General features: G+C 41.5%; 1 protein-coding gene across 21 annotated transcripts in view; it reads right to left on the reverse strand.

Annotated features, from left to right (window-relative positions):
- Nucleotides 1–23,251, reverse strand: part of NPRL3 (NPR3 like, GATOR1 complex subunit) — a 101,697-nt gene that overhangs the window by 71,383 nt on the left and 7,063 nt on the right. For 8 of the 21 annotated variants that reach the window (XM_043524420.1, XM_043524422.1, XM_043524410.1 and 5 more), the window contains exons 2-4: nucleotides 15,995–16,064; nucleotides 4,944–5,073; nucleotides 2,065–2,139 (exon numbers count right to left, since the gene is read on the reverse strand). In XM_043524420.1, coding sequence (XP_043380355.1) covers nucleotides 2,065–2,139; nucleotides 4,944–5,073; nucleotides 15,995–16,064 — 275 coding nt within the window. Of the gene's footprint in view, nucleotides 1–2,064; nucleotides 2,140–2,776; nucleotides 2,906–4,943; nucleotides 5,074–9,143; nucleotides 9,183–12,314; nucleotides 12,400–15,994; nucleotides 16,065–16,475; nucleotides 16,618–23,251 lie in introns of those variants that run through there. The other 13 variants (XM_037911148.2, XM_037911151.2, XM_037911150.2 and 10 more) reach the window with 8 other exon arrangements.

Raw genomic sequence — 23,251 nt, forward strand, 5'->3', positions numbered from 1 at the left:
TGTCACTACAGAAGGACTTATAAGAGGGCTAGTAATTTCCCTACAGAAATTCAAGGCCCTTCTCCCCCATACCTAGAATTTCTCCTGAATGTGACAAGAAGGGAAAGAACGCATTTTGGTCACCAAAACAAACACTTTCAGCAAAAGGCCAGGTTCAGATGAAACCACAAACCTCTGATGCAGCAAAGGACACATAACCTAATTTCAGAAAGCTGTGTTTGGGACAGAAAGGGGACTCAAGTCCCATTTCCATCTAAAAATATAAGCCTAAACTTGATTCTTGATAAGCTTTGATTCTTGGAATAGGTGCGTTAATTATCCCTCAATTTCTAAGTGTATTTGCTAATTGTCACGTAGTAGTCACTGTAAATGACAGAGCCAAGGAAATTTTGCTTTGTTTTTGCTTCAGAATTTGAATGACAGTATATGCTATACTTAAGATTGCAAAACAGTTTTCATATCTCAGTTTCCACTCACTCCTAAATTTTAAAAAATTATCCTCATGGGCCGGAATTTTCCATGCTTGGACTGTGCCTGATGGGGTTTCTTTTTATTATTGGTTCTACTTTGAAGACAGTCTCTTCAGCTATTTTTGAGTTCTGTGTGTATGGGGGAAAAATTTCACTGCAAAATATAATAGCTACACTTCCTGCTAATTATTTATTACAAGCAGACTGCCTGCTTAACATAAGAGAGACTGATTATTCAAAAATACTGAGCTTTGGAAGCTGACCTATCCGTAGTTTAGTGAGGCGTGTGTTCACGGTGGTGTTTAGAAAAGGTCATCTGGAAATTCATTATGGATGTTTAAAAACCGCATCCTGAGTATGCCGAGGAGGGAGTGTTATTAAATCTGAGAGCACACATTTCTGGAGAGCTGGTCTACATACAAGTGCAAGTTGTTTATCGTGTATTCTATAGGTACCTAGGCCCTGAACTGAAGCTGAGCACACCTGTGGCCTGGCCACGCCTCTAGCCCCTTCATTCCCTCAACTCCCTGACAAAGTATGCTTTTTACTGAGAGATCACTAGTTTTTTTTCTCTCTCTCTCTATACACACACACACACACAAAATTTCCAAGCACACCAAGTACACTGAGAACTTCACAGCACACAAGCACAGAGTAGGCCCCTGTGCATCCATTAAGACCCCTGCCCCCTGGATTGAAAGGAGCATCCCACCCTCTCTTGACCTGCTAACAAGTGGATCCCCAGTCCACGCCCTTGCTGCCTGCATAAAGAAACCAGTGTGGCTCTTTAAGTGCACATGTATTTGATGTATTTTCAATATTGTGAAGCACTCAGATACCATGGTAATGAGGACTACAGAAACACCTATCAATAAACAGTAAATGCATTAATGACTCCACATTTCAGAGGCAGCAATGCTGTGCTCAGAAGAAACATACCTGTGCCTCCAGCAGTAGGATCTAGGGCTACTCTTTTAAATAATATAACAGTGCTCAATTCTTTGAGGCAGGAAACTTTTCTCTTGTCTGTACATCATCAATAGGTAAACAATAATGCAAGATTACAATTGTACAACATCTTAAAAGTCAGGATATGTAACAGTTGTGGTTTCTACAGCAATATTGCGTTGGCCTTGCTGCACCTACATAATCTTTTGTATTCTTGTGTTTCTTGTTAAAGGGATACTTTAAGATTCCTGTCTATGTTATTAAATATATACCATAAAATATACAGGATGTGCAATAAGGCTTATCTCAACTATGAAGTAGGACCTCAACCTTTGCATTTATCTGCAAAAGAATGACAGAAAACGTCCTGTCGGAAACAATCATTCCCTGGCCCAAGAGATCGGCTGCAAAAGCTGACAGGGCTCTTCCATCTTTAGACTTCTAGGATTGCATGATCTTTCTTTATTTTAAACTGTGCATCTTTAGTGTCACATGCAGTACTGTTTTTACATATTTCAAATTTTAAAAGTTTGGTTTATACTGAAAGAAGACAGTGAACATGTGTTACTGAAAAGTTACTGGCATCTGAACCAACAGTCCTTATAAAACAATACAGAATCCATTCTTGGGTAAAAAAAGCCCTTACCCTTAAAGCAAATACAACATTAAAGAGAATCATGGTGGGCATCTCTCTCTTTGGTGATGGATCAGTTTTGGATACCTGAAAAATATATATAAAAAATCTAATGAGTGAAGGCAGTACTTCAGACATAGTTTTAAAATAGCATAGATGCAACTACTAAAAAACTGGATTCCTGAGAAGTTCTTGAGAGTTCAGCTGTACATGGAAATGGTCTTGATTTAACAGATCTAGTTTTATTAAGTTAGTTTCCTGTTGCATTTTACCATTGGCTGCTTGTACATTTATTCCTCACTGTATTTCTACTTATAGTTGAATCAATTTTTCATAAATTTAATTTTTTATAACAAGTAAAAGCCTTTAGGTGGCATAAACCGAACTGAATCCCAGACCTTCCTGTCCCAAAATGTACTCTACTATATCGCATTTTTAATATTTCCACTTGTCAGGACTGAAGAGAATATATGTTTTAGAAATGCATATATTCAAACACACACACACACACACACACACTATACAGTTCTAAAACAAAAAGTAGATTTGTCTCCTACATAAGGTATTTTGGAAACCTTTTCCCCAAAACCATTCTCATCACAACAAAAGACTTTTGCAATTTAAACAAATAAATATATGGACGTTTGAAAAAATAAAATCAAGACAGACAACACAGGTGGAATTCCTGCATTAGGAGCTGTTAAATCTTGATTATTCCACTGACCAAGTGTCTCCACAAGATGGAGTAGGAGATCCAAGCAACATGCTTGTACTCCCAGAGAGCTCCATAATGCTTATGCCTAACCCTCACAAGGGTGGAAAACCTCTCACTTCCCATGGACTTTGGGTCCCAAGTAACACACAGTTCAGGGAGACAAATGAGACCATTTATCAGTATTCTTAAAAAAAACTAGACAAACTACAAGGAAAGAGGAAATCATCTGTTTTCTAAAGGACCAAATGAGATTCTAGTTAACAGGAGGAAAAAGGGGGCACTTTGCACTGCAGTTTTGATAACAAGCCTTGTTATTTGGTTTCTTGGAACTGAAAGGTTTCAGAGTAGCAGCCGTGTTAGTCTGTATCCGCAAAAAGAAAAGAGGACTTGCGGCACCTTAGAGACTAACAAATTTATCTGAGCATAAGCTTTCGTGAGCTACAGCTCACGAAAGCTTATGCTCAAATAAATTTGTTAGTCTCTAAGGTGCCGCAAGTCCTCTTTTCTTGGAGCTGAAAGATTCCCATAGGAACATTTCTCTAAGCACCTTTCAGAGGCCTCAAAGCATTTAGAAACTTAGGGCCGAAACCTGTTTCCACTGAAGTCAAAGGGAGTGCTGCCACTGACTTCAAAACAGCAGCTGGATCAGATCTCACAATGTTCTCTAACCAGAAGAGAAAGACTAGAGTATATTTACCAATTTAAACTATAGGGAGTGTTTAAAGAGGCAGAATATCATAAAACAAACAGGAGTCATACCAGGGACACAGGATTAAATACGTCAACTCTTGTGAAAAGACTGCCATATGATTTTTAACAACCACAGAAGGCCAGGATCTAACCTGAACAAGAATCTTGCAACAGCACATTGCTCTGACACAAAAGCATTCTGGGCCACAGCTAGTGAGTCACAAACACCACTTCTTGTAGTGCCCTGGATATTAACCCGCTGCAGCTTATGAAATCTGATGAGATCCAAGCCAGAAATGTTGTGGCTACTTTATTACTTAGAATTTTATTTATTTACTTTTTATTGAAAGGGATTGGAAGGAAATACCTGTGCCTCTTTCGAATTTTGCAAAAAGAGAATTCAAGCTTTAGACATGACACTGAGAAATGGACAGACCGTTGCTGATCACGGAAATTCCCAGAGTCCAATTCACTTTTACGCACTATTAGTGAGATCATAGAATGGGACAGGGAAAGTGCAAATCCTTCCCCAAACTTGTGCAGAAGCCCTTTCCATGGCTCATGTGGCTGAACATCTACTCCATTTCAGCATGCAGCACTTATGAATTAACAGTCTCAACTCAGAAGCGCCTATAAGGCCTTGCTCACCCTGGGAAATTTTACCACCCTCTACGCCAAAAACAAAACAAATGTTCTAAACCAGTGGTTCTCAACCAGGGGTCTGCAGCCCCCTAGGGGTCCGCAAGCTAGTTTCAGGAGGTCTGCTAAGCAGGGCCAGCTTTAGACTATCTGGGGCCCATGGCAGAAAGCCGAAGCCCTACCATACAGGGCTAACGCCAAAGCCTGCGCAATAGAGCTTTGCAGGGGTCCCTGTAGTATGGGGCCCCAGGCAATTCCCCTGCTTGCTACCCCCTAACACTGGCCCTGGCTTTTATATGCAGGAAAACAGTTATTGTAGCACAGGTGGGCCATGGAGTTTTTATACTATGCTGGGGGCAGGGGGCTCAGAAAGAAAGAGATTGAGAACCCCTGTTCTAAACCATATCCTGACGAAACAGCCTTAGCACTGGCAGGAGTTATAGGGTTCACAAGGCTCAGGTGGCTTTCAGAATTTTTACCATTATGTTTAGTTAAACCTGCCAAAAAGCCAATTTAACTAGCACAATGGTAAGCACAGATATGGTCCACTGGAGTCATATCTTCATAAGGGTTTCTATTTAATATTAACACTGGTTCAGCTGCACCTGTGTTTGAACCACTTGGAAGGTTTTTTTTTAAAATTTCCAGTGTAGACACAACCTATTTGGCATTAACATCAGAAGATAAGCGAAGACAAAAGTTTCCAAAAACCACAGGCATAAAACAGAGTTTCAAAGCAATGGTGTACATTTTGAATTCCAAATTTCATAAATCTTTTGCTGTTCTGTCCATATCAGTTCTCAGGAGAACAATGTTTCCCAGTGCCCCAGCAGCTCTCTTACCGTACCTGCCCGAGCGCATGCTGCAGCAAAGTAGGATGGCCAACAAAACGGACATTATCAATCTTCAGCTCAAATTTTTTGCCACACATATCTGATTTGGTAGCCAAAATTGTTGCCAGGATGACATCTGAAAACCTTCAAAAGTAGAAACAAGTTACTACGGTTACCAAAAAAAACACACCCTAAAAATATTCCCCAAACAGAAATACAGAGTTATTTAATTTGTGTGAGCTTTAAGAGAGTTTTAAATTGGAACACCTTGAATGCATCCAATTATGAAAATTAATAATTCCGTAAGATTATGTCTCTCAGATCACCAGAATAATAAAATGAGAAGCATCAAAGGCAAAGAATGAAGATTCATGCTTATTTAAATTTCATGCTCTGGGAAAGATTAGGTGCTATCTGCTTTCAAAAAGATAAAACCTGCTCAAGTTAGTCATTGCCTGGATTTAGCTGCAGGTTTATGAACTGATTAAGCAGCTAGGTATCAAAATAAAGATCTTTGTCTGCTTGAGTGAAGGTTAACTACCCAAGTGTGTGTATGGGGGGGGGGGGGTTAGATGTTAATAAAAATCTTCCCACTGCCTGTCCCATCTCTTCTAAATCCAATAGTCAGATTTAAATGTCTCGTGGCCTGCAGAGAGCTGGCTGGTCACATGGTGCTGGCTCTCATCCCAGCTACTCAATTGCATTAAAAGTAGTAACAATACAGTACACTCATTCCTAATAAACTTCTTTATGTAAACAATTGCTGTTGTTGTCACAGGAATGTAATGGCACTGTTAGTGTGGAGGACGTGGTCCATGAATGTGGGGGAAAGTGTCCACAACAGAATCTCACTGTAAAGGCATGACGCTCATTATGAAAAAGTCTGAAAACCCCTGTCATAAAAAGCCATTAGAAGGAACCCCTCTGCAACTCCATTGATAGTGCTGTGGGTGATCTTACACCATTGCAGTCTATTTAGGTTCTTATAGCACATCCATTACCATGTTGTCTGAGACAGAGGAGATCAGACCAAAGTAAAACAGATTTCATTTTGCATGTCGGAAACTTTCCCCCCCCCCCATTTATGGACTGTACAAAGTTTAATTGTTTTATCACTGTATAGTCTTTCCTCAACTGTCCTCTTTGAAGCTGCCCAGCTGCAACCAAAGTGAAGAAATTTAAACTAACCTTCTGGTGAGAGTTTAACAACACTAACTGAGATATTTAAGCTCCTGTACTTACATCTGCTTGTGTGTGTGCGCGCGCGCGTCCCACCCATCCCCCTTCCCAATGCAAGTATTCCAGATAACACTATCACCTAAAGAAAAAGGCAGACTACGGGTGTGTGCTGCACTCCCTTTATCTCTTGTCAGCAAAGAAACTACTCATTTAAGAAAGATTTCTGGTCTAGCTGGGTGAGTTATTAAAGGAGTTAAGAGAAAAGTTTATAGCCATATAATATATACACATTCACCCCTGCACAGGCAGCTGTATTTCCTTTCAATTAGCACACTAGTCATTTCCTTTTATTAGTATGGAGAATATTCCTGGTTATACTGAACGTCTACACTGACCCAATGGCTTTGGCAGCTGCCATAGAGGCTATGAGATTTGGGAGTACCCTTGCCCTACTGGACATTAGGTATGCTAGGGTCATGATGGCCCTTGCACTTCTGGAGGGAGCAAGTGTGCACTGCATTTTCAAACCCCATAACTGCTCATCACAGACAGTATTGCAGCTTATAGGAGACAGTTTCCTACTGGATATGGGCATAAGGAGATGGATTAATCCAGGTGCCTCAAAGCCAACTGAGCCATCGTTTCATGAATAGTGTATATTTGTTCAACCACACATATGAATTCAATAAGGAAAAAAACTGAAGTTTCCTCAAACTGACTAGAAAGAGCTCCCCTGAAAACAGTTTCTGTTAAAAACAAACACAAGGTTACAGCTCCAGGTGCCCATTTGTGAAAAATCCCCTGCATCACTAGCCTGTTTTAATTAGGTGGTTCACACTGGACTGGGGAGAATCTTAAAATGGGCTGGGCCACAAGGGATGGCAAATTTGGGAGCAGAAAGGGCTAGGTGCTGATGAGTGGGCATTTTTTCCTATCTGTCCTTGACGAGAAAAGTCTTGACTGTGGGGCCCCGACCCATTATGCTTGCTTTTGTCACTTCAAGATTAGGCTACAACAACATGCTCAACATGGGGCTACACAGCCAGGCCATTCAGAAGGTAAAATTGGTGCAGAATACACTGTAATCTGCACTGGCTTCTGCTTGACTTCCACCTGGAAGCCAAGGAGCTGGTCTCATCTATAAAGCCCTCAATGGTTTGTAACTGTCTGCCTACCTACCTCTTTCTCCCTCTGAGAGACTACCACAGATGTGACCAGCTGAAGCACCTGAGATGCACAGCCCTCTGGTTCCAGGGAGAAGAGTCTGGTATTGTAGCAGGGCCTCTTCAAGCGAATGTGGGGTCTTTGACTCTGGATCCCACTCCCCCTTAGTCACACAAACTGTTAACCGTGATGATACACTGCATAGCTCATCTATTTCCTTGGCCTTTTACAGAGAAGGTGGACTGAGGGGTTTATCAGTTTTTATTATTCCAGCCTGGACTGGTTTGTATGAACACCACAGCTCCAGGACTAGGGCTCCAAGGCACTATGATAATTACTATTTATATTAACATTTTTGGAATTTTATTGATGTTTGTAAAAATGCCTAAAGTCAATGGGAATTGGTACTTCAACTGACAGAGCCCTAAAAGTTTTGTCTGAAGCTGATGAGATTCCACTATTAGGCAATGACAGATCCAGCACTTGTGCGACCATGTAGCGCCCTGTGATTTCTAAAGGGGAGCAAACCCTTCTTGTACCAGGGCACAGAACAAGCAGGATCTAACTCCGGAAACCAAAGGCCTTGGCTAGACTAGGGTTTAGAATTTTTAAACCAGAAATCTCTCACGACTGCTACCACCAGTTCAACTCCATCAGTGGTATCAGCAGTACACAATAGAGCAGTTAAGGCTGGGAGCACTAGCATTTGCTGGCTGCCACTACTGCTACTACCTGTGGAACTGAACCAGTGGTAGCAACAGTAGCTTTAGTTTTATTTTCTTTTGGTGGAGTGGAAGACACCCTCAAACAGACACAGCCATCTGTGCCCAAGAAGAGATTCCATACCATTACTGACAGGAGGCATTTATGCCAGGTGATCAAATGAGTAGGGAGAAAGATTCTTAGCTTTCCCCTGATATTGTTTGGCCTAGGCAGAAGACAACAGCATACAATACAGCTGCAGCTCGAGGGAGCAATCTGAGCTAAGAGAGTGCCACACTATTTTGCATCGCTCCTGCTCTGACTACGTGCAGCTGTCTGTGAGGAGACCTTGGAATTTATTCCCTCTCACTCCAAGCCATCTTCTTCAGACTCTTTTCCAGCCTCCAGACATTATTCTCTTCCAGGTTGGAAGAAGGAGCCTCTCCCCAGTGCGTACAACTTTCTTGGTCACTGTGACACACTCAAGCTGCCCTCAAAGCCATCTCTCTCTTTGCTAATCTAATTCCTTTCATTTCTTTGTACCAAAATTGTGGAAGCTGAAAATGATTATTAGGAAGGACACATTAATTCAAAGTGGGGCACATGTAAAAGGGCCCTCTTTGAAATACTTTGTGACACAAGCCCAATGGCTAGCTATCTTTCCTTACAATGCAGTGACTCACACAGTAAGGCTACCATGGAATTAAATAACTTTACTCATTGGACTATACTTCTAAGTGATCGACTGCTAGTCAGAAAGAAACTGATTTAGGGTTTGATAATTAATACTAAGATGAAATGTTTGTTTGGTGATACATGACCCAAGACACAATTCCCATGGAGCTTTCTGGGGGCATTGCAGCACCTTCACTGACACAGGCGTGGATTCTTGCGGGATTGCCTACTTTCCTATACCCAGAGAAAGGACAGTATGGGTCCACCCACTCGATACACTACAGGAAGCACAAAAAATTTAGTAGGACCTTTTCAAATCACCTAGCAAGAAACCTTGGCAATACATTTCCTATGGACACTGTGATTTAATAGAGAGTTCAAATTAACTCAGTGTTCAGTGTAAGATGGAAATCAGAAATAAAGCACAATTAAAGGATGGTGAGAAAAGAAAGCCATTCTAGACAGATGTGATTGTTTAGAATGTTTGATCTTACCCTGAAACCAATTGCTCATCTGTTAGAGGACATTGCTCTCTGAAATGGGAACATGGGCATAAACACAAAACAAAAACAAAAAATACAACAAAAGAATAAACCAGGCAAAGTAACACATGATACACAAAAGTGACAATATTAAAAATGAAGATGGACTATTAAGGGTTAAACTTCTGTACAGTAGAGATAGCTACATGCAAGAGTAACAGCAAGCCTATGGTAAGGGCATTGCTGGTGCATATTTTATAATTAATGCTTACCTAGCATATTCTGGTCTAGAAATTGCAGAAAAACTAACACTGATTTTAGAGGAAGAGATTCCTTAACTTCGGTTCTCGGGGCAGATTGTTACTGGTGTTTACAAGAACTCATCTGTGTTGTTTAAAGTTGCACACAGCGCCATATGGCACAAACCCTCCTTGTTGTCAACTTGCGAGGCGCTGGCAGCATAGCTCAGAGGTTAGAGACGAGACATAGGACACTGAGGATTTTATACACATTTGAGGCCCTTTGGACGGTCTTGCACATGGAACTGCTGCTATTCCCAAATAAGCACACATCCCCATACGAGACGGTCCAGATTCACAGCACTGGCAGAGCCAGTTCCATCCCTGGCTCATTTCATACCCAGGACCAGTCAGCAAGCAAAGCCTTAAGATGAGTAAGCTGAAAAAGGTTGTGTGACAAAGGACATGAAGCCTTCCATTTGATGCAGAGAACAGAGGAGGCACTTACTGACTCTGCTCTCAACTGCAGCTATTCATACACTATGGGAGCAGACACTCCTGCACTGGCTCCCAGATACCAGTGGACAGAGTAAATAGAAATGCTTTTCTCAAGAATAAAAATAAAGGGTACTCTTCCAAAGGTGGATGGTGCAACTGAAAATTTGGCCAGATAAACCCATGGCTGCCTTATACCATGCATGTTAAAAGCCGAACCTAAAATCAAAATGTCAACTCTGATTCTACTGGAAAGGTAACTCAGCCTCCTGCCAACCACTTTACAGTTGTTACAGCAAAGAAAACCAGGGACACCCTACAAATGGGAGAAGAAGTGTCACAAAAGGAGGGAGAAGTGGAATCACGGGATGGATGTCTAAAACGATGGATGGAAAGCCAGGTGCTTCTTGAAGGGAGGCCCCTAAGAATACACGGAAGGGGTACCAGGTAGGTGCTTAACAAAAGGAAAGCGAGAGAGAGAGAGAGAGAGAGAATGGAGGAGTTATCAGAGGGGAGCAGGTGTTGGTCAGGAAGTGGGGGAGGGAAGGATATGCATTTCTGAAGGTGAGAGAGTCTCACTAGAAACGCTAACAAGGGAGTGCATATAGGAGTTGATTCCTACAGTCAGGAGGGGAGGGCCTGCCACAGCAGCCTCACCACCAGAAAGCTCTGCTATAGCAGAGCTTGGTAGTACACTCTTCAGCTGTGTCTTACTTTAATGAGTTTCCGAGCTGTTAAAATAGGTGTATTAACAAAAGGTACATACATGAGACCAACAGCTGGAAAACCCTTGACAGGGAGAATGCTCCTAACAGCTGGGGACAGTCTCATGGGTTTTTACAGCTCCCACTATTGAACCAAAGACTGAAGCAGCAGGTATGGGGCAAGAGGACTGTGCTCCATGTGGTGGAGGGTAAAGGAGTATGTGGAGCTGAGAGAGAGGGTGTAGCCTTATCTGTATCAGACTCCTCAGCTCAGCAGACAGCTGCGGATTTCCCTCTGGAAGGAACACGCTACTGTAGTTGCTTAATGCTACAAGGGTTTGAGAGCCAACTTGTGCAAAAGCCTGTTTTTGACACAGCAATCCTTGAATATGCCGATTGTCCCAGCTGAATCGGCTTGGTAACGGCAGGGAAGGAATTCCTGATTCCCAGATTTCTACTATGCCAGAAATTTATGCCTTTTCTACACTTAAAATTTTGCCAGTTTAACCATACCAATGCAGTTAAACTGGCAAAAACTTTCCTAGTGTAGATACAGTTATATTGGTATAAAAGTGCTTACACCGGTATAGATTATGCCAGATAGGATAAACAGAGTTCCTGTTTTTCAGATTTTCATTCATTTCATTTTTGGGGGTTTAGTCTTAACAATTTGCGTTTTATGTAGATGCCCCAAATTTTTTTTTTTTTTTTTTTTTTCCCCCAGAGCTCACTCTCTCTGATATTCTAAAGATTTTTTTGGGGTACTTCCCAAAATTCTTGTATAAATAGGATCTACTTTAATTTTTATTATATGTATAAAAATGACTTATGTTAGTTTGATCTTTGTAGTTGAGTCCCTGGTTTAGCATGTAGTGCATTTGTACCCTAGTCCGCTTTAACACTGTATTGCTTCAAACAACACTGTTAAAGCACATTAGGGAAATTTTAGTATGCATCAAAAGGGTCTACACAGACCAATTAATGCACAAAACATTAGTCCGTTTTAGAAATTGCAATCTGCAGTCTGCATTATTGGTCTAGCTACACAAGCCCTTAGATGCAAGCCAGGAAGCAGGGACATCACCTATATAAACAAACTGCACTGGGAAAGTGGTGAAGTCAACACGAATTGAGTAACCATTTCTGGCTTTTCGCAATATTTATTGATTAAACACTGATTTGTATATATAGATAAATTGGGAGTGTTTTATCAATTAAAACCTAAAATCACATGCCCTAAGTACAGGTTATACCAATATAAGTGCATCTACATTAGCACTTTTACCAGCACAGCTATGTTGGCCAAAAAAAAATTTCATTTCCCTAACTGACATAACTACATTGGCAAAACTTTTTAAGTGTAGACCACGCCTTACCTTATGGCACTGGGAAAGTCACTTGAGGCCTGTGTACCTCAGTTTTCCCATTTGTGCAAAAGAGCTAATACAAATCTCCACCAGTTGTGATGATTATTTAATGTTTGTAAGTCACTCTGGAGAGGAGATGTGTTTTAACTGGGTTATTTAGGCAGAGGGGAATAGTGGAAGGCTAGGAGGAAGCAAGCGGAGATGTGTTTGTCAGGCAAAGTTTGTTCTGCCAAGTGACTGATCCCGCTAGATAGCTTCCTGTTAGAAGGCGACGCACAATACAATGCAAGTATTTTTGCTACTCCATTTGCTTCTGAAAAGGGGATGAAATCCCAGACAAAGCTATATTAAAATAGAGTTCAGGCTGAGAGTACGTACCAGTAACTGTGGGTGAAAGCATCACAAGAATGCTGTAATTATCTCAAAAACAAGCATGAACAAACCCAGGAAATTCAAGAGAAATCTAAATTTAAAAAAAAAAAAATCCAATTATGTTAAGGTATGGAAATGCAGAATTCAGACACCTAAACAACCTTAACTCTCTCTGCAGTAATCCCATCAGTAAATAAAATTACAAAGCAAATCTAATCTTGAAAAATCAAGTTATTCTAATTTGTGACCACAAATACGTAATTATTTCACAGCCTCACCAAATCTCTTGCTAAAGCTAATGCTAACAGTGGGGATTGCTAAAACCAAATGAAGTAAATACTATCCTCTTTCCACTGTAGGAGCAATTGCATTATGTACTGATCTATAAAACTATTGGCAACTTGTCTCATGCTCCAATTAAAAGTTTTACTGCTAAATGCAGATTTGATTTTTTTCCCCAGCTCAAGGGCTTAATTATAACTGAGTTATGTTCACTGGAGTGCAATTAAAGGTATCACATGGTCTTTCATTTAAAGGAAAATGTAATGCATGTACTTTGAAAAGAACAGAATTAACTCAGGAAAAGCAGTAGGCTATTCCATTGTGTCTGTTCAATCTGAGCTGTTCACACTATCTGTTCAAAAATTGGTGACAATGGGAAAAGATGAAAAGCTGCTATATGCAGATGATGTAGCAGTAAGGGCACCCTCAAAAGATGACTTAGGGAAAATAGTAAACGAGTGGTATGACCAACTAAGCAGGCATGGGACAAAAATGAACATGAGTAAGATTGGGGTCATGTGGGTCAGTAGAGATGCCACAGGGAAACTGGATATAGAGATTAATGAAGTACAACTAAACCAAATTGAGCAATTCAGGTACCTCGACAGTGAGCTTGAATGAGACACAGTCCAGAGTGGGAGTGCTGGAACAACAACATCTCAAGTGTTGTGCACAACAAACATATGCCTCTGAGACTGAAAGCCCAACTTTATAGAACAACAGTGCACTCAGCAATGCTGTATGGTGCAGAAACATGGGTGGTGAAGAGACAGCAGATTCAATGCCAACAGCTGTTCAAGGTAAGATGTCTTTGTACTATAAAGGAGTTACACAAAGCAACAGATTTCAAAATGAAAGCGTTAGGATGGCAGTCAAAGTCTGATGTGACTGACAAAATCCAGGAAGTGTGACTTCGCTGGTTCAGACACATGCAGAGGATGAATGAAGAGGACCAGGCAAAGATCGAATGGGATGACAGCATGGTAGTAAACAGATCCCGTGGAAAGCTGAGGAAGTGATGGATGGATCACACTGAAGAAGATGAGGGACCTAAGCAGGTGGATGTTAGTGCTGCCATGGACAGCCGAAGATGGTGCATGCTTGCTCGATGACTTGACCCCAGATGAAGAAGAATCAGAGTCACAATCTATTGAAAGATACAGATCTGAAAACAGAAGCTGTCCGGCCATCATATTTCAAGAGAAAAAGGGAAAACAGAAGGCATTTGTACAACTTTATATTTGAAGAAAGTCAAAGTTAGTGCATTTCAGGAAACAATTTGAAAACATGTACATTAACAGCACGTGCAGTAATTTGATGGAAGAAGTCACTTGTTGCTATCCGCTATTATTTCTGAAGATGGGGATCAGTCTAGCCGTTGTATCAGTTCTTCCGCTGTAGACAAGAGCTTATCTCTTTCCTTCCATTAGCATGTGAGAGGAAAGTTGTGAAAAATACTGATTATTCTGGGAGCTAGAGAAGGATTTATGCAAAGGAAGAATTAAACTTAAAGTGTAATTTCAGAAAAGGACTTTGTCACAGCTAGCGGGTTTAAAATGGAGCCACCTCTGCACTTTTGAAGGCAGAAACATAAGCACACAAAGAGCACTTTCATCAGGTCTGCTAGATTAAAGAACCCTCTGCTATCCAAAATCTTCTCCATATCTACACTATGACCAATAAGCTGCATACATTGAGCTCCTTAAGTATTTGAAAGGCATGTTTTTTCCAAACTTCACATCATTCTGGTGGCTCTTTTCTGGACATTCTCCAATTTTTCAACATCCATTTGAAGTGGACTCCAGAATTGAACGCAATATTCCAGTAACTCCAATTGTTTGTAAGAGAAAAAACACATATTTAAAGATTCAATAATGTACAAGGTCACAATACAATGAAAACTGGGATTTAGGAGATTTTGGTAACTCAGCTCTTCAAGTGCATTACAAGTTCTCTGAGCTCTGTTTTTGGGTCTCATGCTGGTCATTATCTGTAGGAGCCAATAGCTTCCCTCTTTTCCTGGCATTCTGAGAATTCTTTGAAATGCCAAAAGCAGCACAGCTTTCCCTTGCTTTACAAGTATAGTCTACAAAATACTAGGGCCAAACTTTTTAACAGTGACTTGCAAAAGCAACCTGAGTTAACCAAAGAAACACATGCTGAATGGCTCCACTAATTTGGCTGTGCAGAGGTTTTAGCACAGAACTAACTTTAAAATACTAGCTTTTAAAAGTTGTTTTTAGTTCCCATGGAGTCTGCTGCCTTGTACTGGATTCACTGAGGACATTCCAGATTGCAACATTCTAAGACACCAAAGATACCAAAAAAGACAGCACACAGATTTATTATAAGTCGCAAGCAAATGGAATTTTCTACAGATGAGAAAAACAAAAAGCACTGATGCCACCAAGACTTATGTACTTGCTTAACTTTACTACCACGAGCTGTTACACTGATTTCAATGGGACTACTCATGGTAGTAAAAGTAAGCATGTGCTTAAATCTTTGCAGGATCGGGACATAAATTTCCCCTTTTGAGGTCCAATTCTGCCAACTTCTCTCATATTAAGTGGTATCTTTCACTGTAATTAGTCTAACTGATTTCAAATAACACTTTCCTCAGCAGGAGTAAGGGTGACAGAACCCGTCCTTTTACTATTTCATAAGATTTAAAAAACATGCCACAGAGAACACCAACTTAGCTAATGGTGAGCTCAGGACACCTGCTGACTTTGCAAACATCTGTGAAAGCCCAAGAGTGATAAATTCTGGCACAAACCAGAACAAAGCAGGAGACTTCGCACGAAGTAAGAAGAATGTTTAAAAGATCAATTTAAACTGAATAATACGTAGGGACACTCAACACTTGCAGCACTTTTCATCTGAGGATCTCAAAAACATTATTTAAATTTCAGTATCCTTATGAGACATCACTTCATCCAACAAAGAATTGCAGCTACCTCTGGGGAAACACACCAGTTTATTTGTGCACAACTCTACATGAGAGTTAAGGCAGCAAGTGAAGAACACTGCATCCAGCTGTAACTCCCATTTGGAGATGCAGGTAGGTAGAACTGAAATTTGACCAAGGCCACTGGATTAACACTCCTATTTTGAAAGAGTGACATGGGCTCTTTAATGACCAGAAGGGGTTAGAATGTCTGATTTACATCTTGCCCAAAAACCAGCATCTTCAGCAGCACTCTGACTCTCATGAGAAGTGCCTGGTTAGTAGGTGCATCCAGCACATCTGTTTGAGGTTAACTCAGTTCTGAGCTTTTCTTTGCAGATCTCCTTTCATACAGTACAAGAGGATTCACCTACTCAACTAGTGTTCAAGAAAGGAGCATGGGCTATTCTCCTCCTCTATTTTAAAACTTTTGGTTGAGGGGAAATTTCCTTACCTGGAGTCTCCATCTTGGTCTTCTGTGTTGTCATTAGTGCTATTCACAGCATATCGGCTCCTTGGCTTACCTGAAGCAAATGGAAAAGAAGATCAATTCAAATCACTTAACAGTGACCTGCAAAAAGTGTGTGTTTGTGCCTTTTTCTAAAGGATGTACTAGGAAGGCCCAAAAGTGTTCTCTTTAAAAAAAGAACAATAAAAGCCCTTTCTCCCTCCTTTTTTATATTAGAAACATCCAGCCTTGACTTCTCTGTTTTTGCTTCAAGACAATTTGAGAGAAAGGACCAGAAGCGTCCTCAGCCTTCAACTTAAGATGAAGGGGTGCTGAAACTTGAGGACCAAATATTTAGTAATAAGCTCTTCAATCTAGCAGAGAAAAGTATAATATGATCCAATGACTAGAACTTGAAGCTAGACAGATTCAGACTGGAATAAGGTACATTTTTGACGGTGGGGTAATTACCATTGGAGCAACTTACCAAGGGCCATAGTGGACTCTCCGTCCCTGATAATTTTTAAAGCAAGGTAGGATGATTTTCCAAAAGATCTGCTCTAGGAATTATTTTGGGGAAGATCTCTGGCCTGTGTTATACAGGAGGTCAGACTAAATGATCACAAATCCTTCTGACATTAGAATCCGTGAATCTATAAAAGGAAGAAACTGTCCATCACTACCCTTTGATGGAAAGGATAAAGCAATGAGAACGCTTCTTCCACCAGACAGATCTTGAACGTGAACTAGCAACATTCTACAGTAGCAGATGGAGGGTAGGTCATAGGGAACTTCTGTCTTGGGCCACAATGACACTGTGCATCAGATCAGGGTAGAGGTAAAATTACTATGCCTTTAAATATTTTACATTTAGGCCAAATATTCAGTTTAGGGCATAACCAGCTGGTGAACAAGTCATGCAAAAGTGGAATAAAGCCAAACCAAATCTCAGGTCAAGTCATCAATTCAAAAGCCTGCATTTCCTACAGCAGCATTTACTTGAACACAACACACATTATATGAAGAAAGATAAACATATAATACTGAACAACAGTAATCTAAAATATTACATATACATCTGGATAAATTAACGGTGCTGTGGGACCTTAACACGTGTAAATTCTCAAATTTACCACTGTATTAACGTAAGATTTTACAGAGCTGTATTTGCTATGCAAAAAGATTTTAAAGAAATTAATGCAATGTTAGTGTTAAGAAATAAAGTACTCAAAATGTTAAAAATAACAATAAATAATAATAATAATCCAAAATTTAAGACTAAGGGCTCAAGCCGAACTGTCCCTTCATCTCAAATGACTCAAATTACCTGGTCTAAGTCTCTCTGGAAATTACAAACATTTAGAGTCAGCAAATTCTGTCTGAGTTGAGAGGTTGAAAGGGCCTTAAAGTCATATCCTTTGCCCTCCCTCATCCCCCCAAAATGTACAAATTCTAATACACATACTTTTAAAAATGCACGACTGATTTTTTTTCAAAATTGGCTTCAACCTTAGATCTCGGTATGAATCAATGATAAACCAAGTTTAAAGTTTCTACCAACAATAATTTTTATTTAGTTATACGTGCACAGGTTTTTAGCCAGAACATAAGGGATATTTTCCATAACTGAATAATGAACAATAGATGGACTAACTGAGCTAAATCTTCCAAGAAAAATGAATTAAGACCAGGCACTTAAAATGTCAGCCCAAAAAGGAATTTGCTTTAGAATTATGAGTAACTGGGAAAGGAGGGAATGGAAATTGAACTAAATCTACTAGAACATATAACTCATCATACGTGCTTCTCCAAGCTACATTTAACTTTGTGAATAGATCAGATGCTCATTGCAATGGCTTCTGGGAACCCTTTGGATAAAGATAATTTATTCAAGTGAGAAAAAACAAACAAAAAAAAGTGTGTTGAACCTTTGCGAATGGACATTTTGCTGGGTCTTTCTCCCATCAACCTTCTGGAATCCTGGTGTTGCCAACTCTTACAATTTTATCATGAGTCTCACAATATCTGGTATTTTTCTTAAAGTCCCAGTTCCCGGAGGCATGTGATTAGGCGAGAACCTCATCTTTCATTCAAATACTAAATAATACCTAGCTCTTATATAATTCTTTTCATCAGTAGGTAAATCCCAAAGGACTTTACAAAGGAGGTCAGTATCATTATCCCCATTCTTATAGGGGAACTACTGTCTTTTTGTTCTGTCTGTTTGGTGCCTAGCACAACAGGGGCTGCTCCACAACTGGGATTCCTAGGCACTACTGCAATATAAACAACAACAAAGTTGGTTTCTAGCCCTCCTAGCTGCAGCTTTAAAACATACAATGTATAGAATCATAAAAATGTAGGGCTGGAAGAACCTTGAGAAGTCACCAAGTTCAGCACTCTGCACTGTGGCAGGACCAAGGAAACCTAAACAATCCCTGACAGGCACTTGTTCAACCTGCCTTTAAAAACCTCCAATGATGGGGATTCCACAACGTCCTTTGGAAGCCTATTCCAGAGCTTAACTAGTTCAAAGTGTTTCCTAATATCTAACCTAAATCTTCCTTGCTGCAGACTAAGCCTATTATTTTTTGTCCTACCATCCTCTTTATAAAAGAGTCCTTAACATATTTAAAGACTTATCAGGTCTTCTCTCAGTCTTCTTTTCTCAAGACTAAACATGCCCTGTTTGTTAACCTGACCTGTGAGGAAAAGTTTTCTAAACCTTTTATCATTTTTGTTGCTCCTTTCTGGACTCTCTCCAATTTGTCCACATCTTTCCTAAAGTGAGGCACCCAGAACTGGACACTACTCCAGCTGTGGCCTCTCCCATGTTGAGCAGAGCGGGACAATTACCTACATACATACAACATTCTTGTTAATACACCCCAGAATGATATTAGCCTTTTCTGTGTTTGGTATCTGGTCTCCATTAGCCTTTGTAGTGAAGACTGAAGCAGTATAGGCATTAAACACCTCAGCCGTCTTGACGTCATGTTAGCGCTCCTTTTTCGCTAAGCAGCAAACCTACAGTTTCCTTTGTCTTTCTTTTGCTCCGAATGTATTTAAATAATCTCTTCTTATTGTCTTTTATGTCCCTTGCTTGGTGTGATTCCTTTTGTGCCTTATCCTGATTTTGCTTTTACCTCTGTGCTATTCTTTTGGAGAGAGAGAGAAGGTGAGTCACGTAATATCTTCTACTGGCCCAACTTCGGAGAGAGACAAAATTTCAAGCTTACACAGAGTTCTACAGGTCTAGGAAATGTACTCAGAGTACCACAGCTAAATCCAAGGTGGAGCAGATGGTTTAGCATAAGTAGTTAACAGAAAAGGAGTACTTGTGGCACCTTAGAGACTAACCAGTTTATTTGAGCATGAGCTTTCGTGAGCTACAGCTCACTTCATCGGATGCATAGCATATCGTGGAAACTGCAGAAGACATTATATACACACAGAGACCATGAAACAAAACTTCCTCCCACCTCACTCCCCCGCTGGCAACAGCTTATCTAAAGTGATCCCCAAGTAGAGCCATTTCCAGCACAAATCCAGGTTTTCTCACCCTTCCCCCCCCCCACACACATACAAACTCACTCTCCTGCTGGCAACAGCCCATCTCCCTTTGAAACCCCTCTTTATAATGCGCATGATAATCAAGGTGGGTCACCTCCAGCACTAATCCAGGTTTTCTCACCCCCCCCCCCCCACACACACCCCTTTTTTTTCCAAAAACCACACACACAAACTCATTCTCCTGCTGGCAACAGCTCATCTTACAATGTGCACAGCAATAATCCAAGTTTAACCAGAACGTCTTGGGGGGGGGGTTTGCAGGAAAAAAACAAGGGGAGACAGGCTACCTTGCATAATGACTTAGCCACTCCCAGTCTCTATTCAAGCCCAAATTAATAGTATCCAATTTGCAAATGAATTCCAATTCAGCAGTTTCTTGCTGGAGTCTGGATTTGAAGTTTTTTTGCTTTAAGATAGCGACCCTCATGTCTGTGATTGCGTGACCAGAGAGATTGAAGTGTTCTCCGACTGGTTTATGAATGTTATAATTCTTGACATCTGATTTGTGTCCATTTATTCTTTTACGTAGAGACTGTCCAGTTTGACCAATGTACATGGCAGAGGGGCATTGCTGGCACATGATGGCATATATCACATTGGTGGATGTGCAGGTGAACGAGCCTCTGATAGTGTGGCTGATGTTGTTAGGCCCTGTGATGGTGTCCCCTGAATAGATATGTGGGCACAGTTGGCAACGGGCTTTGTTGCAAGGATAGGTTCCTGGGCTAGTGGTTCTGTTGTGTGGTATGTGGTTGTTGGTGAGTATTCGCTTCAGGTTGGGGGGCTGTCTGTAGGCAAGGACTGGCCTTTCTCCCAAGATTTGTGAGAGTGTTGGGTCATCCTTCAGGATAGGTTGTAGATCCTTAATAATGCGTTGGAGGGGTTTTAGTTGGGGGCTGAAGGTGACGGCTAGTGGCGTTCTGTTATTTTCTTTGTTAGGCCTGTCCTGTAGTAGGTGACTTCTGGGAACTCTTCTGGCTCTATCAATCTGTTTCTTCACTTCCGCAGGTGGGTATTGTAGTTGTAAGAATGCTTGATAGAGATCTTGTAGGTGTTTGTCTCTGTCTGAGGGGTTGGAGCAAATGCGGTTGTATCGCAGAGCTTGGCTGTAGACGATGGATCGTGTGGTGTGGTCAGGGTGAAAGCTGGAGGCATGTAGGTAGGAATAGCGGTCAGTAGGTTTCCGGTATAGGGTGGTGTTGATGTGACCATCGTTTATTAGCACTGTAGTGTCCAGGAAGTGGATCTCTTGTGTGGACTGGACCAGGCTGAGGTTGATGGTGGGATGGAAATTGTTGAAATCATGGTGGAATTCCTCAAGGGCTTCTTTTCCATGGGTCCAGATGATGAAGATGTCATCAATATAGCGCAAGTAAAGTAGGGGCGTTAGGGGACGAGAGCTGAGGAAGCGTTGTTCTAAATCAGCCATAAAAATGTTGGCATACTGTGGGGCCATGCGGGTACCCATAGCAGTGCCGCTGATCTGAAGGTATACATTGTCCCCAAATGTAAAATAGTTATGGGTAAGGACAAAGTCACAAAGTTCAGCCACCAGGTTAGCCATGACATTATCGGGGATAGTGTTCTTGATGGCTTGTAGTCCATCTTTGTGTGGAATGTTGGTGTAGAGGGCTTCTACATCCATAGTGGCCAGGATGGTGTTATCAGGAAGATCACCAATGGATTGTAGTTTCCTCAGGAAGTCAGTGGTGTCTCGAAGGTAGCTGGGAGTGCTGGTAGCGTAGGGCCTGAGGCGTGAGTCTACATAGCCGGACAATCCTGCTGTCAGGGTGCCAATGCCTGAGATGATGGGGCGCCCAGGATTTCCAGGTTTATGGATCTTGGGTAGTAGATAGAATATCCCAGGTCGGGGTTCCAGGGGTGTGTCTGTGCGGATTTGATCTTGTGCTTTTTCAGGAAGTTTCTTGAGCAAATGCTGTAGATGCTTTTGGTAACTCTCAGTGGGATCAGAGGGTAATGGCTTGTAGAAAGTGGTGTTGGAGAGCTGCCGAGCAGCCTCTTGTTCATATTCCGACCTATTCATGATGACAACAGCACCTCCTTTGTCAGCCTTTTTGATTATGATGTCAGAGTTGTTTCTGAGGCTGTGGATGGCATTGTGTTCTGCACGGCTGAGGTTATGGGGCAAGTGATGCTGCTTTTCCACAATTTCAGCCCGTGCACGTCGGCGGAAGCACTCTATGTAGAAGTCCAGTCTGCTGTTTCGACCTTCAGGAGGAGTCCACCCAGAATCCTTCTTTTTGTAATGTTGGTAGGCAGGCCTCTGTGGATCATTATGTTGTTCAGAGGTATTTTGGAAATATTCCTTGAGTCGGAGACGTCGAAAATAGGATTCTAGGTCACCACAGAACTGTATCATGTTCGAGGGGGTGGAGGGGCAGAAGGAGAGACCCCGAGATAGGACAGCAGCTTCTGCTGGGCTGAGAGTATAGTTGGATAGATTAACAATATTGCTGGGTGGGTTGAGGGAACCATTGCTGTGGCCCCTTGTAGCCTGTAGTAGTTTAGAAAGTTTAGTGTCCTTTTTCTTTTGTAGAGAAGTAAAGTGTGCGTTGTAAATGGCTTGTCTAGTTTTAGTAAAATCCAGCCACGAGGAAGTTTGTGTGGAAGGTTGGTTTTTTATGAGAGTATCCACTAAACTTTCTAAACTACTACAGGCTACAAGGGGCCACAGCAATGGTTCCCTCAACCCACCCAGCAATATTGTTAATCTATCCAACTATACTCTCAGCCCAGCAGAAGCTGCTGTCCTATCTCGGGGTCTCTCCTTCTGCCCCTCCACCCCCTCGAACATGATACAGTTCTGTGGTGACCTAGAATCCTATTTTCGACGTCTCCGACTCAAGGAATATTTCCAAAATACCTCTGAACAACATAATGATCCACAGAGGCCTGCCTACCAACATTACAAAAAGAAGGATTCTAGGTGGACTCCTCCTGAAGGTCGAAACAGCAGACTGGACTTCTACATAGAGTGCTTCCGCCGACGTGCACGGGCTGAAATTGTGGAAAAGCAGCATCACTTGCCCCATAACCTCAGCCGTGCAGAACACAATGCCATCCACAGCCTCAGAAACAACTCTGACATCATAATCAAAAAGGCTGACAAAGGAGGTGCTGTTGTCATCATGAATAGGTCGGAATATGAACAAGAGGCTGCTCGGCAGCTCTCCAACACCACTTTCTACAAGCCATTACCCTCTGATCCCACTGAGAGTTACCAAAAGCATCTACAGCATTTGCTCAAGAAACTTCCTGAAAAAGCACAAGATCAAATCCGCACAGACACACCCCTGGAACCCCGACCTGGGATATTCTATCTACTACCCAAGATCCATAAACCTGGAAATCCTGGGCGCCCCATCATCTCAGGCATTGGCACCCTGACAGCAGGATTGTCCGGCTATGTAGACTCACGCCTCAGGCCCTACGCTACCAGCACTCCCAGCTACCTTCGAGACACCACTGACTTCCTGAGGAAACTACAATCCATTGGTGATCTTCCTGATAACACCATCCTGGCCACTATGGATGTAGAAGCCCTCTACACCAACATTCCACACAAAGATGGACTACAAGCCATCAAGAACACTATCCCCGATAATGTCATGGCTAACCTGGTGGCTGAACTTTGTGACTTTGTCCTTACCCATAACTATTTTACATTTG

This window comes from Chelonia mydas, chromosome 10, assembly GCF_015237465.2.
Source record: "Chelonia mydas isolate rCheMyd1 chromosome 10, rCheMyd1.pri.v2, whole genome shotgun sequence".
NCBI lineage: Eukaryota > Metazoa > Chordata > Testudines > Cheloniidae > Chelonia > Chelonia mydas.